This window comes from Chinchilla lanigera, unplaced genomic scaffold, assembly GCF_000276665.1.
Source record: "Chinchilla lanigera isolate Chin_1 unplaced genomic scaffold, ChiLan1.0 scaffold00072, whole genome shotgun sequence".
Taxonomy (NCBI): domain Eukaryota; kingdom Metazoa; phylum Chordata; class Mammalia; order Rodentia; family Chinchillidae; genus Chinchilla; species Chinchilla lanigera.
In genome coordinates, this window is record NW_004955473.1 from 1339365 (window position 1) to 1358781 (window position 19417).

The 19417-nt window shown below is 39.6% G+C and overlaps 1 protein-coding gene across 1 annotated transcript in view; it reads left to right on the forward strand.

The window, feature by feature from the left end:
* Gpc3 (glypican 3) overlaps nt 1-19417 on the forward strand; it is a 462080-nt gene that overhangs the window by 369738 nt on the left and 72925 nt on the right. Inside the window, exons 7-8 of the mRNA XM_013523049.1 lie at nt 8394-8569; nt 9752-9859. Of these exons, the coding sequence (XP_013378503.1) occupies nt 8394-8569; nt 9752-9859 (284 nt within the window). The remainder of the gene's footprint in view (nt 1-8393; nt 8570-9751; nt 9860-19417) is intronic.

A 19417-nucleotide genomic window follows, 5' to 3' on the forward strand; every position in this document is an offset into this window, starting at 1 on the left:
TCTCTTATTGCTGATTTCTTTTTTTAGTTATGTCATTGCTTGAGCTGTTGTGTGGCAAATTGATTGATCAATAATTGCTACCTGATAACCCACAGTACAAATTATTGCTAAAGCTACAGGTTTCATTGTGAGATGTTAAGATTGAGCTCAGAGCTGAGTGTCTACTCAGTTGAATGGCCTTTGTTCTGGTCCGTTATTCTTCGATATCACTTAAACTCTAATTACTTCTATGACTTGTTCACAAAATGAAATGCATAAGACATTTCAAAAAATAAAGCTCAATTTTTATACACCCTCACCATTTAGTTAGGAGTTTTATTTTGTAGTACTGGGGATTTAACCCAAGGCCTTCATACTGATCTGCATCCCTAAACCTGTTTGTCACATTTATTTTTGAGAGCCTTAATACGTCACTAAGTTGTCCAGACTAGGTTTGAACTTGTGACCCTCCTGCCTCCTTCTCCCAGAGTGCTGGGATTATAGGTATGTGCCACCATGCCCGGGTAGGAATTAGTTTATTTATTCCCATGTTCTGTGCAGTGCTTTAGATGGGATATACAGAATTGATAAGGATATACAGAAACACTTCCACTTACACACTTGTCATCACATATGCATATATCCTCTCTGACTGGATTTATTAATCTAATGTTGAATAGCTCTATTGCCAAGCTCAGAGAGTAGTGGCTGTGCACAAGGGTGCAGAAATAACTTGACCACTGTCCCTGCTTTCAAGATAAGTGGTAAGAACATGCCTATGTAACTATAATCCAAAGTCTAATGTAGGTGTCATAGGAGAAATAAAGCAGTGACTATGCTAGCCTAAAGAAGGCAAGGAAGAGTTCCTCCTGAAGGAATTAGACAAGACTTCAGAATAGGTCATCTTTCAACCAGGCTTTGAAAGATGAGGAGAATTTTGACAGAGATTAGAAGGAAGGCCCTTGCTGGCAGAGGAATGTGGTATGAGCAGCAGCTCAAAGGCAGGCAAATGTATTCCTAGCTTTATGCAGCTAGAAGACCGAGGCCACAGACCAGAGTGGAAGAGGACATGGGGAGTGGAACGTGAGGCTGGAGAGGTGGTACAGACTTTCAGAGGGCCGCGAGTAGCACCGTAAGGAATCTAAGCTTTACTCTGTCAGCAGTGGAGAGCTCAGGAAGGGGCTGGAGCATGGCAATGATATGGTCAGAGCAGTATTTTATGAGGATAACTGCCGGCAGCGTGAACGGTGTTTTAGAGACCAGAAATTGGAGGCAAGGAGTCCGGCTAAGCCTGACAGGGTTTAACAAGACAAGGAAATGAAGCCTGTTATTAAAATTCATTAACCTTCCTTTCCACCGACTGATGAAACAGTTTAGCGAATAAGAATTGCTTTGTCTCTAAAGTTGGGCCAATCATCTTTTGGCCATTAGCCAGGGCAGAGGAGGGACTCATAGCAGGCAAGAGTTTGGGCCTCAAGAGAAGAAGGTAGTACAGTGTGACTCTCTCAGAGCAAACCAGTAGCTTCTCCAGGTCCCACAGTAGAAAATGAAAGGAAAAATTCTAGTACCTGCAGAGATTTGTCCCTCACTGAACCTGAAGCAAAAGTTCTCACAATGAGGTATTTAGATTCCCTGATGAATGTGTTAACTATTACTCTTTAATCAATTTGTTACACACTTTTTTTTAGCCAGGATTCCAATTAAAAGTGGCTCCTTGGCTGTTGAATGCTGAGTGCCATCCATTCACTGAAGTCTCAAAAATTACCGAAACTGTGAGAAAGATTGAGAGAGATTATAGTGTTTTTCTTCAGCTGCCACCGTGGGTGCTTAGATGTGCTAGAGAGACTACTGTGTTTCGTGACAGCCTTACAAAGAGGAGTGGGGGAACCAGAGAGGAGTAGTGACTGTTCGCCATCTCCATACCTTCTTACAACACATTTCCCTATTTGTTATTAATGCCCATGTTTTTCTAATTGTGGCAGCTACTTGTAGTTTGTGCTGTTTTCCTGCAACAGTCTGTAGGAACTTTATACACTTTATGATAGGACCCCATTTGTTAGTTCTATCTGAGCACGTTCTGACAATGAACTGACCCGATCTTTCACCACAGTGCCCTGGCTGGCACTGGCTTCTGCTTCTTCCCTCCTTTGTACACTTGTGCCCTTTTAGCTGGTCAGAGCAGGTGCTGGGAAGGCCAGCAAACTATTTCAGTTAGACAGCATAGGAGCTAGTTTACAGCCTATGACTTCTGCTCTTAGAATAGTGGCTGGCACATAGGAAGTAACCAAATGTATTGACTGCATGATCGAATGAAAGACTGTGTTCTGATTTCCCCCTTGCTTAGGACACAATATCGATAGCTGTTGTCCTAAGCCTGCCCCAGTATATTTGAAAAGTGGACAGCTGGTTTTCTGCTTTCATAAGTACACAAATGGAGGGGAATTGTTCCCATAATCCCACCCACACTTGATTTAGTATAATGAAGTCTGGGAGTTTTGAGTTAATGATATTTAGGTGGTGTTTTGGACTTAGAGTAACATTGATGTGAGTTGAGTCTTTCAGGCCTACTGGGATGGGATGAAAGTATTGTCCACATGGGACAGATATAAATGTGGAAGAGAAAATGTAGTGTATGTCCAGAGAGAAAGCAAAAGCTAGGGGGATCCTGTGAACCATTAAAAATTATATAAATTGGCTGGGTATGTTGGCATTCTGGGAAGCTGAAGCAAGGGGATCACAAGTTTGAACCCACCGCGGACAACTTAGCTATTTAGCAAACCTTATGCAAAATAAAAAATACAAAAAGGCCTGGAGATGTATGTAACTCAGTGGGAAGGGCCTGAGTTCAAAACCCAGCGCTGCAAAATAAACAAACAAAAACTATATAAAATATTCCATTGATGTTTTGCCTTTAAAAAGTGTACAGAATATTTGGAGTCTTTCAAAAACAGTGATTTTGAAGAGCCTCTGCTCACTTCAGAAATATAGAAGAATAGATCACGTCTTATGCATGATTCCTCGTTCCGCTAATTCATACTCTCCACAACTTGATAGACGATGGAAAATCCATGTAGTTTCTTCCTATCATGTCTATTTGTGACCTTTACTTCGTAGCTATGTTGTGGCTCTTATCCAATGTAATTCTTTTTTATAAAGACCCCAGGCTATGGCTTACTCCCTCCTGCTCTGCCTATTTTATTGCTTTAAAATATGGTACTGAGCAAAGATGGAAAACTTACTTTATCTGTCAAAGCCTGAGTAATAAGAACTTTCATTTTCTTGGCTACCTCCTTCCAATGCCAAGCTCAGCTTGTTGGGACTTGAACAGTTGAGATGAAACAGTAATTCAAGTGCCTATTTTATTTCTAGACTCCAGTCTTCCTGGGTCTTGGAGTCCTGTGGTGATTCATGTCTCAGGTGTAGGTAACTAGGCATTAGAAAACTTTCTTATTTGTAGGTTATGAAAGTGATCAAAATCTTTTGCACACCTGTCCTTACTGCACAGATTTCTCATGCTTGTCCCTGGGAAGAAAGATAGATTAGTGTATAGTTGTCTTTATTTTCACCACATTCCCTGGACCTACTGTGTCCCACTTATTTCAGTGTATCACTTCCCTGAAGATACCAGTATTCCTGAACTGTTCCCTGCAGCCAGTCACCAAGTGCTTTCTGCTCATTCTCTGTAACATTCTCTGTCTGAGACCTTTTCTGTCCTTCTGCCATTGCGTTAGCCCAAGCCTACTTAATTCACCATCAGTCCTGTGTTGAATGCAGGGACTGGAAAAATCAATAAGATAATTACTGCCCTTGGCTTCTAAGGACCTATAATCTTTTTTTCTTTTTTCTTTTAATCTTTGTTTTCTTATAGCACTAGTCTCCACCATGACTTCTGTTTATATTTTACTTTATATATATAGTTTCTTCTGTGTTGATCCCCAAACACCTTTTTTCATGCAGCTTTTTCCTTCTGGCACAAAAAGAAGGGTTGCCTTCCTTTTACAAGTCCCATCTTTGTTTGACTTCCACTTATTCCGTGCCACCTTCTCTGGCAGGGATGCTGCTTTTGCCACAGTTTCTTACTCTTTTCTTCGTGCCCATCCACCCTCATCTTCCACAGAATTGAAGAATTTCTATTATAAGTTGATTTTTTCCCTTCTGGCCTCTTCCTGACTCTCTGTTTAATGGAAAATAGTAAAAAAAAAAAAAAAAAATGACCTGGAGAAAGACGGTGATCAACACCAAGTGGCATTTATCAAGTGCTTCTGAATCCCCGTACTTGGCTGAATGTCTCACAACCATAAAGAGCACCATGTTTGCTATGTGCTCCCTTGTAGGTTTAAAAAAAAAACCATAATCTATAAATGCCTTTGATTGCCAATGATGAATTGGCAGTTTTTTTTCTCCTAAAGCGAAAGCACCCAAAGTTTGATAAGGAATTGCAAGTTGTGTTGTAATGCAACTGATCTCTTTCTTCCTGAGAAAGTCGGTTTCTCACCAGAGTGTTCAATTTAGTCCCACGCAACTTGAGTGTATTTATAGAGGGCCCAACGAGGAAAAGAATACTATCAACTCTCCTCCCCGGCCAGCAGACAATAGCAAACCATCACCAGGTGAATGCTAGGCAGCACAGAGAGTTTGGGGAGGCAAATGCCACTACATGTGTGATCGCCATATGTCTACTAGACTGAGAGACCCTCCTGCCGCTTGAGACAGCTGGATCAGGACTGATCATTCAGGAGTAGTTTTCTCGATGATGGCATGCCCTCAGAGATTTGGGAGTCCCACTCTGTGTGTGGAACATCTCGGAGACTGGACCTACTCCAAAGGTGCCTCTATGTTCTTAACAACACAAAGCTGTTAATATGAAAACCTGCACTTAAGCATTTAAAAATTTTTGAGGCCCATTAATGTAAATGCTTTCTTTATATTACCATATTTATTTTCATGACTATCCTATGGGGTAGTTGTTGTTAATATTCTCTTTTATAGGTGAGAAAGCCAACATTCATGTTATATGTGACTAAACGATTAGACTTGAACTTGAAACCACATCTTTTTACTTAAAATTCCATGATATTTCTCTTACTCTGCTGAAGGAATAAGCACCATTATGACAGTGCCATTGTCTAGGTCACTTGAAGTAACCTGGGACTAGCAGCTCCACGTCTAGCGTTTTCTTCCAAAGAAAGAGTATGATAATCCACAAAGATGCCTGCATAAGGATGTTTCAGTGGTATTGTTTGAGTAGCAAAAAATTGCAAACAATCCAAATACCTATCAATTGGAGACTTGTTATGTGAACTATCCTGCTTCCATACAGTGGAGGAGTCTGTAGAAATTAAAAATTATTTTGGAAAACACTGTTGTAATTAAGAAATATCCAGTCTATATTGCTAAGTATAAAAGCAGACCATGAGACAATATTGAAGTTCAATCCAAAAAATAAACACATGTGTGTATATGTGTATGGAAAAAAAAAGTCTCTAAGAATGTGTGTCAAAATGTTAGCAGTATTACGGTAATTTTCATTTTCTTTATTCTAACTCTCTGTACTCTATCAAATGTTTTTTAAACATTTCCACATCATAAAAGACAGTAAATGTGTTTGCATTTAAAACAAACACGAATTTTGAAGTAGATGAGGACAGATACAGCATTCAGACCATCCAGGTGCCAACCAAAGACCCCCAGAAGCCAGCTGAGCTGTCCCCTGCTCTATTGGCTGGCTCAAACATAACTAACCCCTGAGAGGAGGTGGCAGGAATATCATCTGTCCTGGTCAAATAGCCCAGGCATCATCACCTTATTAATTCTGAAAGCAGCACCACAGCCTTTTAGAGAAATGATCCCAGGGAGCGCCCCATGACCCACACCACCTAGGACTGCTTGCTTACAGGCAAACAGAGAGACATGTGTGCAGGTAGAGGTGGCCCCTAAGCATATGAGCTTCCCTGAATAACCCAATATGAATCCATCGTTCACAAACTGACCCACATATTTTGGAATTTATTTCTATATTTTGCCTGCCCCACCCTTTAGGGAAATGAGTACCTTAAATTTAGTATTTGATAGGCAAATTAGGGCCTCTCTTCTTCCAATTTAAAATCATCTCTTTCAGGTTTAAGGAGCTAGCCCCTGACTCCAGTGTTCTAGGATCTACAGTTACTGTACCCAATACAGTTGTATGCATTTCTCTTAGGTTTTCCTCCAGCCTTCATCTTATCAGACTCAAGAGGCCAATGATTTTAGTCTGTCCTTACATGCGTTTGCCTTCCTGATTTTCTAACCTTCATTATTTTGTTTCCCCTCTCCACACATTTTTCCTATTCCGTTTTGTTTCCCTTCATATGCCCCCAGCAAAATGTAACCCCAAATGCTCTGGGAACAAGGTACAGTAACACATGTACATAGCTCTAAAATCTGTCCCGCAACTTGAAACTAATTTCTCTCTTAGTTGCGAGGCAGACATTCCGAAGTTCAGCTTTCAGTGGGAAAAGAAGGGTCATCAAAGAGCTGTGAATGCTGGTCTGTTTTCTCTTAACTTAGAGATGTGCATGTGACACTTTATATTGTCTACTATACTAGGATCCAACTAAACCCCAAACTGAGTTTGATTTGAGAGGAAGAAAACCCAAGCCAATGAAATAAATGCTGATCCCAAATGTAACATGCGGCCTCTAAGGAGTAAGACAGCCCTAATCTCTCAAAGGCCAAAGGTAAGGCCATCGGACAGCTTTGCCGCATCAGAGACTTTCAGTCATTCCTTTACACACATGTAAAATCTGTAGACATTCTTCAGAAAATAACCTTTATTTCAAAAAATGGCTTTGAAGTTTGAAAATCAAAGCAGACCAGCTGTTTCTCAGCACAGAAAGAACTTTTCCTAAACTGTTAGAAAGCTAATAAGGATTTCAAAGGGCAGTGATAGCCTACTCTAATGCCCACAATCCAGGGAGGGCCAAGGTTGGAACAAGCTGTTTACTGCAACTTACACATGAACTAGGAAGCTTGCCAAGGATTTCTCAGTGTTTGCCCCTTTCTCTGTTTCTTGGTGTCCAGTTTTCACCTTGTCTCCTTTATCCCTTGCTCTTTTTGTTTCTGTCATTTCTATTTCTTTTACTTCTTTTTATAATATATCTCTCTCCCTCCCTCCCTCCCTGCTCCCTCCTCCTCTCCCCTCCCTCCAGTCCTCTACCTCTCTCCCTCTCCCTCTCTGTCTCCCTCTTTCCATCTTTTCTTTTAACCACCACCTCATTTCCCAAATCTGGCGTAACATAGACCTAAAAGCATTTCTTTTTTATTATTATTATTTATCATGTCTTGTGAATGGAGTTTTAGATTTGCCTGTTTTCTTTTTAATCATGAGATGAAGGTTTCTTTATTCCACAAAAACAAACAAACAAAAACTAAACTAAATCAAGAAGCTTCTTACTTGTGTGTGGCCCCCAATTGATTTTTTCCCCCTGTGGGTCAGTGGCCCCAGATAGAAAAAAGGTCCCCACCCTTGCACTAAGGGGTCTTGCCAATTTAATTCTTCTTCAGAAAAGGAGATGAATAACAGTATGGACAATTAGTTACTGTGGGTGGGAGAAGGAATTTGGCTGGAGGCAATTTTCTTTGGAAAGAGATAGGACACAGCACAAGAGGTTGAAATAGTTCTACTTGTGAAAAATAGAGGGTATGAAATAACTTGGTGGAAAGTTCAGCTGAGAACGGGAACATCTGGGGCTTATTCATGGTTTTTCAGAAGTTTTTGAAGCTTTTTTATTAGCTGGGTTGACCTCAGATTGAGGAGGAGATTTTTCAAATGTTAAACAGTTTTTTCTTTTGCATTCCTAAAGTCATATTGTGTTCAGCTTGTTAATATCTGCACAGGGGGCCTTCAGTAGAGGCTGCCAGAGCTGCATGCTTTTGGGACATAGTTCCCGATAGCTGGTATTTCCCTTTCTTGTTGAGGATTTGCATGTGTCCCTTTCATCCATGCATACAGCAGATTCCTCCACAAATAATTGCATTTGACATCACAGTTGTTAGAGAAAATGCTGCGGAGGGGGGGCAATCCCCATTTCCCCCTCACCAAGACAGCTGGAGGGAGGAAGCAGGTTAGACAGGGAAATAAATACGTAAACATACCTGGAATGTAATAGCAGGTAATTCTGTTTGTGTTAGTCATGATAATAACTTGCATGCTGGAATATCAATGGCATAGATTCCAAGCTGTCTAGGATTCAGAAAACAAAAAACCCCCACACATACACCACAAATTGACACCTAGCATGCCACTGATTTATTGTTTCTGACATGGGAACCATTTTCAGATGTGTTTATGTGGTATCAGAGGAGTATGTTCCAAGGTGCTTTCCCCCAAGCTTTTTCTAGAGAAGGATTAAAGGTAATTTATTTGGCGTTTTTAGTGGCAGAAGCAAGAGCATTCTGCAGGGAAGCCCTGAATCTGGCCTGTGACAGACTGGCTGGAGTGGTGGGGGGATTGTCATATTTCACTGGGGCAGAAATTCCTGTGTTTGAGCCCCTCGGAAAGGCAGATTCTCTGAAAGAAGTGTTTGTCCAAGGCATGACGCCACCGAGAAAGGCAAAAAATAATCTACCCACTAACACTATGGCCAGAAATAACTTTCTGTGTTAGAAATTAACCAGTACTGCCTAAACAGAAGCCCTCATTCTTAATGGTCTGCAAAATGTTCTGTGGCTAAAACTCTTGGAGGTAAGTCAGTGATTTAGATTTTTTTTCCCCCTTAACTCCTAGGCCTACAAAGATTTCATGCAAGCAAAAGAATTTCAACCAATTTCCAAAAATTTGACATTTAAAAATCTTTGGAGTTACTCCTACACAGATGTTCTGTGTTCTGTATTGAGTTTGTGGTCTGTGCCAAGCTCCTTGATTAACAGCTAAAAGACATACAGACAGTTCAATAAATCAACACAGTGCTCGAGCTCTGACTCTAAATGTTTATTGTTTATTTGGCCACTGAGTGCGAGGCACTCTGCTAGGCCCTGGGAAACTGGAGAGGCATGAAAATGAATCAGACACCGTCCCACCGTCAAAAAGCCTTTGGCCTCGTAGAGGAGACAGACATAGACACAAATAATTATAATACAAGGCAGAATGTGATTGAGATTTAAGACAGTTCCAAAGTGTTGTGGGAGCGCAGATGAAATGATTAGATTCAGCTGCAGGAATTGGGGAGGAATTCTTGGAGGAAATGATATATGAGATGGCTCCTGGAGGATAAATAGAATGCTAACAGGAGAGATCACTGGAGGCTGAAAGGACATCGCGGGCAAAAGCACAGAGGTGAGAAACTGCGTGTAGTATCTGCACATGTAATTCGGTGGAGAATGTTGATTAGTGAAGGGGTGTGGAGAGAACGGTGAGAGCCAAAGCTGGGAAAGTCAAGTGGAAGTACACTGGGCAGTTACTCATTTGCGTCAGAAGCTAGAGAGAAAAGCTAGAACACAGAATTTTCATTAAAAGTCTGAAGAAAGGCTGGGGCTGTATCACAGTGTTACAGCACATGCCGGGCACGAACAAGGTCCTGAGTTCATCACAAGCACTGCAAAAAAAAAAAAAAAATTTCTGAGGCGTGTCGTATCATTCCCTGCAAGCCACTTCCATTGGGAAACAGTATTAGCACCCCGCATCTGCTTTCCAGGGATCTACAACTAAATTAGAAGCAAGGCATTCATATACTTTGCTAAACAGAGTTAAAGAAGTAATGTAATAGACATGGGCACAGCCAGGGGATGGATGCAGGGAAGCACAAGACACGTGATTGGTGATTTATCATCTGTGAAGCCGACTGAAGCCTTGGCACCCTCCCCCAAGGGTTACACCGTTCCTAGACAAATACTGCCACAAACCGTGAGTAAACTTCATTCATCAACGTTAGTGGCTGGGAAGGACAGGGACAGAGGAGGAAGGACTGGCAGATAAGCAACTCATCTTTAGTCTGGAAAATAAGAAAATTAACTGATAATAAATCCCAAATAATTGGTTTTTCTCCTGCTTTATAGTAAATAAAAGACCTGTGCACATCTTGCTAAGTAACAGCTTGTGGAACAAAATAGAATAAGCAAGCAGACCAAATTTTCTTTGCTTTTGCAAAGTGTGACAAAAGGATGTTTCTCTGACCCCCATATAGACTCCCTAGGGGGCAAAAATCCCTTCTCATGGTGTATAAACACATAACTACTTGACACTTCCTGCAGCACTGCAAAGTGTTTCAACTAAAACATTTAATAATGACTCATTTTGAGAGCCAGGTGCTTACACATACTTATTATTTGGCCTGTAAGAATCTCATAGATGGAAACGATAGTGATTGGGTGAATCAGCGTTGCTTGCAGTAGTTTCCTTCTGGACAGTATTATACAAGTTCCCACGGATGGCCTTAGAGGGGCAGTCAAGGGAGTATGTAGTTTTACTACAAGAGAACTGCCTAAATCTTTTTTTGAATCTGACTGGTGAAGAGTCATTTTCCCAGTTCATTTCCATTACCCTATACTACAAGGACTAGTGCACCTGTCCTGTATTGAAAAGGAAGTAAGTGTCAGAGTGAGAACAAAATAAGGACAACTGGCTCATTCCAAGTCTGTGTGGGCTGGGAGAACAATTGCTCTTCCCACTCCCAACTCTGTTAAGGAGGGGAAAGGGTAGCCTCATGGGGAAGGAGTGTTAAATTGCAGCTTATGTCCATATCCACTTCAGCTATCATCCAGTTAATCACCCTCAAATAATGCCAAGTTCTTATTTAAAAAGTTTTCCAGTGAGCCTGTCTTCGGGGAGATGTACTAGTGAAGCCATCTGAGACACATTCACTCACCTCAAAACTAGATCAATAACAACCAACAGCCAAGGGTCAGGGCTCCAAAGGATTCCGTTTGGAGTAAGATGTGATGCCAATACTGCAGTGACTTTGGGGCATTAAAGATCTTGTGGCACTTCTTAAAAGAGTATTTGCCTTGACCTCGTTGGCCAAAGTTCACATCTGGTAACTGCATCTGTTGACATTGGCTTCCCTTGTCCTTTCAGCTGCATACAATATTGCCTGTCTAGCATCCTGTCTTCAACTGTTGTATAGTGTTGCTATGTGCTATTAAACAGCAATCACATTTCACCCAGCGGGCAATGCATGTGGAAACCCTTTGGGAGAAGTATGCTATAGAAATGTTGGATCAACAGCGTTTTTTTTTTCTTTCACAAGCCAGGAAGTGTAAGTGTAGGAAACAGATCCAAGCACTGTTCAGAATAATCGTTAATGTGTACAGCAGAGTAAGCAATGGCCATTTGCAGAGCCAGGTATGCCAAGGGTCAACAAGGCCCATTAGAGATAGGGAAATGAAAACAGAATGTTTTTTTAAAGTAATAGTGGAGGGTGGCCTAACATTCAGAATAACATATAAGGAATTTGGGGATTTGCTAGAAGGTAGATGGCTTCTATTTGTATGGGTCTTTGCTGTTTACAAAGTGCTTTTTATATACAAAAACGCCCTTAATTCCCATGAGCCTGTGAGGTAGCTGTAGCTGCTCTCCTTATTTTATGGTGCAGAAAACTAAGAGTCAGTGAGGTTCGGGTCTCTGCCTAAGGTCTCACTTCTAGCAAATACAGGATACAAAGAGAGATATGAATCCAGGTCTCCTTCACTCTTCACAGCACACAGTTAGCTCGATGAGTGTGTTGATTGTGCATTGATCAATAGTCTGGCATATGTTCTTAGGTATATTTTAAACATTGACCAGAGTTCTTAGGGCATTCATTTGTTTTTGAAACCTGAAGCTCAGGAACAAATTTTTAAAATGTGAATTGTGTCTTAAAAAATAGAAACAGACTTTTCTAAAACAGACTTCCCTAACGTGTCATCTGGTTGCACTGTACTGTAGATGCCAAACGTGTCACTATTTAGCTGCTTCTGCCTTTGGCTGTACCCCAGGAGACCTCCAGGCCTCGCAGTACAGTTCAAAAGAACTTCTCTAACTAGTCCATTTTCGCTGTCTTGTCCTTTCTGTGTTGTTGGATAAATAACAGTATTTTGCCACCGATAGAAAAGCAAGTATACATTGGAAATGTTGGAAGTGACTAATTTCGCAACGGGAGTAGTCTACTCGTCTGAGGGGTCTCATACACCAGTGTAGATGCATGGTTATAAGTTTGGGGTGTAGGAGCCCTGAGTGTGAAATTAGGTGAAAGACAGAAGAAATAACTCAAGCATAGTATAGAAAAAAGTTTAAATAGATTTCCTGTGGGACACAATAAAATAATATATATATTAAGAAAAATGAGAATTGTGGAAATGGAAAAGAGATTTCAAGAGAGTAGTAATTGAATTTTTAAAAGTGTCAGTTTGAATTTCACCTAGTTAATGTGTCTGTAGGCTAGTGGCATGGTTACAGGTGCTTGAATACTAGGGTAAGGAAGGAGTGTGGTGAGACACTGGTGGCTAGCTAGCTTCTCACTGGATTTTGACTCCAAGGGCAGATAATTTAATCCAAGCTTGAGTTCTTCACTTGTCACATTGACTAGCATAATTTCTCCCTTTTGGTCGAAGATGTTTTACATTACTGTATTGAGGTATAATTTACATTTTATAAAAGTCACTCATTATAAATGTACAGTACAAAGAATTTTACTGAATTTATAAAGGTGTGAAACTATTTCCCCAATCCAATTTGCAACATTTCTACCACCCCAACAAGTTTCCTCATGCCTCTGTTCAGTCACTCTGCGTTCCTACCCTAGCTCCAGACAACCGCCAATCTACTTGTGTTCCTATTATACATTTTCCTTTTCCAAATAGCTCATATAAATTGAATTACACAGGATGGGGTCTTTTATGTCTCACTCTTTTCATTTAGCATAATGACTCTGAGGTTGATTATGTTATATCTGTACCTTGTTCTTTTTATTGCTAAACAGTATTCCATTATATGGATATACCACATTTTGTTCATCCATCCACCAATTGGTTAACATTTAGATTCTTTCCCAATTTGGACTAATGTGAATAATGCTACTAAAAAATTCATATGTAAGTTTCATGTAGATATGTTTTTGTTTCATTGGGGTAGATTTCTAGGAGTATAATGCCTAGGTTTTATGATAAATAGGCATTTAACTTATTGAGAAACTGAATACCATCTTATTCTTTCACCAACAACATAAGGTTCTCTTTTATCTTATCGTATTTTACACATGGTGTTGTCGTTTGTTGATTACATTGACAGTCTTGTGGATGTATTGGTATCTCACTGTGCTTTTAATTTACATGTCCCTAGTGAGTGCTAATGTTAAGTATCTCTTCATGTGCTATTGACCATTTGTATATATCCTTTGATGAAATGGCTATTAAAATAGTTCTTATGGATATTTTCTAATTAGGGGGATAAATATGGAAAGAATGTGGCTATGCCAGAAGATTTGTTGAGCTCCCTTCTAAGGAGTATTAATTGGCCTTTGCTTAATTTTTAATTATTTTAGAAAGTTTTATTTGTTATGACTTGAACAAGTAAAGGATTGAAATGGCCCACAGTAATTCACTGGGCAAGATAGACTCTCCAAGGACACTGCTAGTCTTCTTACTGGAGCAGGACTAGAATTTCTCTGTTCAAAAGCAGAGGTAAAGATATCTTCAGCTGCTCTTGGTGAAATGTTATAAAGTGCTTTCCTATGCATTATCTCACTGAATCTTCAGTTACTCCACAGGATGCATTACTTTTATTACCTACTTTTTGCACATGAGACTCTTAACTGGTGAAGTAATTTGTGCAAAGATGATTGGTTGATAAATTAGTAGAGCTGAGTCTTGAACTTAGATCTCCAAATGCCCTATGATGAAAGTCATGCTTTAAGATTTAAGGTACCATGAGTTAGAACTCCCACAAAGCCCAAACCAGCACCTTCAGGATGTTGTGTGTGAGAATGGCTGCAGGGCAAGCTTTCAGCAAGTGTTTCCTCCCTCACCTGAGTAAATGGCTTTGCCCATTTTCCCTTGGCCCAGATGTCTGGCTCTCTGTTATGGACAACCTGATTGTAATCTGGGAACAATGAGGACTCAGAACATCTGCTGAGAAAAGGAAATCTAATAGATGTGATGGCATATTTTGATTGCAGATTATTTTAGGAACAATGCAGTTCATATAAAAACAACCAAACAATGTTTAATTGACAAAATGTTGAATTGTAGGTCAAAATATCTTGAAACCATTAAATGGAGAAATTAGAATATGGATATATTTACCACTGGAGAAGTGATTCTTACTGCTTTTTTTTTTTTTTTTTTTTTTTTTTTTTTTTAACCCGTATGGGGTTGTTTTGCTTTGTTTTGGAGACAGGGTCTCCTTATGTAGCCAAGGCTGGCCTCAGACTCTCAGTGATGCTCCTGCCTCAGCCTCCTAAGTGCTGGGATTATAGGCATGTGCCACCATGCCTAGCCTTACCCATAAGGTTTTAAGAAAGTCTTATTAGACAAGGTAGGTGTTTAACAGCTTTAGGTCATTCAGGCACATTTTTTTTTTCTTGCAGTATTACAGATTGAACCTTGGGCTTTTACACTGAGTTACATCCCCAACTCCTTTCACATTTTGTTTATATTGAAACAGGGTCTCCCTAAATCTCTAAGTTTCCCAGACTGACCTTGAACTTGTGATCTTTGTGCCCTAGCCTCTCAGAGTGCTGGGATTATAGGCCTGTACCCACACACCTGGCTCATTTGGTGTTTATCTTCCTAAGTGATTGGAAATGTGAGAGGATTTCAGTGTTTAATATCCATATGAAAACTCCAGATTGCTCACACACACTCAGTACTGCATGTGCATGCACACATGCACCCTTTGTTAGATGATGCACTATGGTTAGGGTTGGCAAGTATGATTATTATTTGAGGCGCACAAGAGAAATATAAAACACAGTACCTTGTAACATATGGGGCAATAGAGATTTACACAGAAAGAACAATTACAAATTAATGTAAGGCAGAACCTAAACAACTACTAAACTGAGCACAAAACAGTAAGAAATGTGACGAAAGAATTTTTGCAAACTGAGTACTATGGCCAAAGCAACTAGAAAGTATTGAGCTATGTATCTGTTCATAAATCAGTGGGTACATTCATCCAGCCATCCAGCCATCCAGCCAGCCAGCCAGCCAGCCATCCATCCACCCATCCATGCATCATTTACGTTAAAATTCTGAAATTAAATAACTTATGTTCATTACAGAAATCTAGAATTATAGATAAGTAAAAATCCACCGCTCATCCTACTACCCAGAGATAAGCACATACTTATACTTCTTATAGATAAGAATCAATCCACCCCTCATCCTACTACCCAGAGATAAGCACATACTTACTACGAATATATCATGTTTCTTTTAAAATAGTAAATATTAATTATTCATAAAATAAACAAAAACTGCTCTATCCTGAAAAGCCATTACCATGCATTTCCCTGGCAGTGTGGTCTAAAGCATGCATCACAGAACTTTTATTGGTAAAATTGCTTCTCCAACAAGTATATAAAAAAATACTCAAGATTATTAATCATTAGGGAAATGCAAATTAAAACCACTGTACTCACACCCACTAGGGTGGCTACTGTTAAAAACACAGTGGCAAGTGTTTGGTGAAGAATGTGGAAAGTTAGAACTCCTGTGTACCATTAGTGTGACTGTAAAATGCTGTACCCCCTGTGGAAGGTGCTCAGGCACTTCCCCAAAAAATTAAAAACAGGGCTTAAAGCCAGGTGTGGCGGTGCCTGCCTGTAATTCCAGAACTCTGGAAGATGGAGGCAGGAGAATCACCAAGTTCAAGCCCAGCCTGGGGAACTTAGTGAGATCGTATCTCAAAATTTTAAAAATAAATAAATGAAACAAAATTTTAAAGGACTAGGGATATACTGTGGTACCTCTGTTCACAAACTTGATTGTTTCCAAAATTCTAGTTGCACACTAAATCAGACAAGAACTGAATCAAATGTTTAGATTCAGTGTTAACTTTATGGGCAAATTGGATTCGGTTCTCATCAGTTCGGTTTGCAACCAGAATGGTGGAGAGACTTGAGTTTGTGAACCAAGGGTACCACTGTAGCTCAGTGTGAAGGCCCTGGTTTCAGTCCTCAGTACCACAAAAATAAAAAGGCTGGGGGAGTAGCTTCTTGGCAGAGCACTTGCCTAACATGTGTGAGATCCTGGGAATCCCCAGCACTGAAAAAAAAAAATCGTATGACCTAAGGATCCCATTTTTGGTTATATATCCAAAAGAATTGAAAGCAAAGACATCCAGAGACATTTGCATGCCCATATTCATGGGAGCATAATTCATGCAGCCAAAAAATAGAAACAACTCAGGTGTCCCTCAGCAGATGAATAGACAAACAAAGTGTGCTGTATGCATTCAATGGAGAATAATTCAGCTCTTAAAATTCTATTGCAACCTACAAAATGAGTGAACTTTAGAGAGAGTATACCAAGTAATATACGTCAGTCACATAAGAAAAAAAATAATGTATGACATGTCTAAGAGAGTCAAATTCACAGACACATAAAGTGGAATGGTGATTGCCAGGGACTGTGGTGAGGAAGTGCCGTTATTGCTTAATGGGTATATGGTTTTAGTTTTGCAAGATGAAAAAAGCTCCAGAGATTGGTTGTGCAGCAATGTGAATATAATTAATACCACTGAACTCTATGTTGAAAGTTATTAAGGTGGTAAATTTTATGTTATATGTATTTTATCATAATTCATTTTTAAAGTTATGTTACATATATTCAAATAAGGAAACAGTAAACAAAATTAGTTTGTTTACAGCAAGACTTCTCAGAACCTTCATATGCAAATTGCATTGTGACTCCCAGTGAAGGAACAAGAGTGTAAGCTATCTTCCCAGCTTACTTAAACATGGATCTCTTCTGCCAATATTTATATGGGACTGGCAGAATGTGTTAAGGAATGCATTTTAGGAAGTATTACTATAAACTGTTGGTGATTTAAGGTTTTACCTCCATAGTAGACATTTGATTTCAAGGAGACACCTGGAGTGATCAATGTTGATCCCAAAGGAATGTGTCTCTAAAGATAGAAAGTCAATCTTGCAAGGGCTTAAGAAGGACACGGTTTGGGGCACAGGGCCACCCATCACCTCTCAGATCTATGCTTGTCAACAGCCAATTCTTCTGCCTGTTTGCAAAGTCAGCCCAGCATCTTGGCAGCTGAGGGAGGAGGTCATCAAATTTAGAAGTTACTCTTAGAAGGAACAATCTTCACTCTCTGATGATAGAGTGTCCCGATTTCATGAAGTCAGCCATTCAGGTACAGATCGCAGACATTTCCAATAAGAACTGTATCACTCTCCTGAAAAATTTGGATGGACAAAATTCAGATCAAAGGAAAGATAATTCTCAGGGTTGAATGTCTTCATGTGTAATTCAAAACGAGACGTTGCTAGTAGGTTCAAATGCACTGCAGTTGAATTAAAGGAGGATGTCATGGTTAAACGCCAAGAATTTCCTCTAGGAGCAAGTGAAAAAACAGCTGACATTCCCAATTGTTTTTCTAAGTGTTTAAAATGACTTTTCCAGACTTGAAGCCTGTAAGCACTTTATTAACATTTGATTAGCAAGTATTTCTTACTGTGTTGAACCTGAAATTCTGATCAGATTTCCTTACGTTACATCCCCCCACCATAAAAGCCTCTGAATAACTCTTTTTCACACTCAAAAAAATCATTCCAAAATAATTTCCCTTTTCCTCTCCTCAGTAATTTAAAAAAAATCATAGACTGTCAGAGCTGTGGAAGACTTACCTTTCATGTAGTCCCACTCCCTTCTTACAAGTAAGAGGAAGCCAAGGCCCAGAGAGACAAAGAAATACTCCCCAAGACTCAAAAAGTGAAAGAGCTGAAAAGACCTGACTGCCTGTCTCATGCTCCTTCTAACACACTGCGCTGCCTCACAAGAAAATGATCCATGGAGGCCCAGTATATCTGTGACTCCAGGTCAAATTTGTTTGCAATTTATTGGACAAGCAAATAACAGGGGTTTTATTTGAATGCCAGAATGTGATTTCTCATAAGTAATACAATTCGTAGGCTGGGCATGGGATTTAAAACCTGAAATAAATCAGTGTTCACAGTATGTAAGAATGTGTAGTGAACTGTAATGTAACATTTTGTTTTATGTGTAAACATAGCAATTAGGTCAAGTATATCTACTGGAATTACTTAGTAGCTTTGATTTGTTTGGATGCCCGCAGCAGATTCTGAAGGGAATTTTTATTGTGAATTATCTGGCTTCATAGGTACACTGTATGATATGCCCCACTTATTAATGATACATAGACTATGGAACTAAATTAAAACCAGAAAATATGACTTGATAAGAAAGGCTGGCTAGAGTATAGTGGAAACAAAATTTATGTTGTGTTGTCTAAGAAAAAGAGGCATCTTTGGTAATGTTCATATCCAATTAACATATTGGTATCTGTATATTTAAGGCTGTATGCCATTAACCAGCTTTAAATCCATCAAAAATCTATGAATAAGGATGACAGTCTTGATTTCAACCAGTCATTTATGTCAGGGTTCTTTTCAGATATTCTTAGCACATAGGCACAGTTAATGTGAGGCATTTGGTTTTTGATAGTTTCTTGGGAAAAAGCAGAACAACCCCACTGGTTTATGAATGCAAATACTGAGATAGGTATTGTCTAATTATTTTAGGGTAGCTAAACAATGGCGTACAAATGGAGAGGCTGTAAACAACAGAAATAAGTGTGGATTTATAGATGGTAAGGCAGGACACTAAAAGTCAAGCTAGTTAAACAATATTTTCTCTCAGTCCCAGACTCCAGGCTCCTCGTGTAATCTACTAATGTCAGAGAGTAGTGCATACAAGAGGCCTTGGAGGGTGCTTTTTACAAAGGGAATTAATTACTTGGTAAATTCAGTACTTGTAGTAAGCAATGTACTCCTACATTGCCCACAGCCCAGAGAGGCATTTCCATTTTTCCCATAGAGCAACTGCCCACAGAATCATTTGTTTACGTATTTTGAATGGGTACAGTTGATTATTTTTCTGGTTTTGTAACATCAAGCCCCAAAACATCATATGCATTGGTCTGAGAGACCTGTGGAATGAAACATAAACCTTTGAATCACCTCACCAGGGTAAGGAAGTGGACTTCTGTTGAATTTGTACCTATCAGACAGACAGACAGATAGACAGCAACATTAGTTTGGATGAGTATAGTTGTGTTCCACAAATGTGGGATGGTAATATTTCTTCTGTAAGAGAAAGCTGGAAATATGATTGAAATTTCAGAAATATAAGAACATCATATGCCACATTCCCAGCTAGGTACCCAGAGTCATTCATACAGCTGCTGTTCTTACATTAATGGTAAGGGTAAGTTTAATTCCTCTACTTA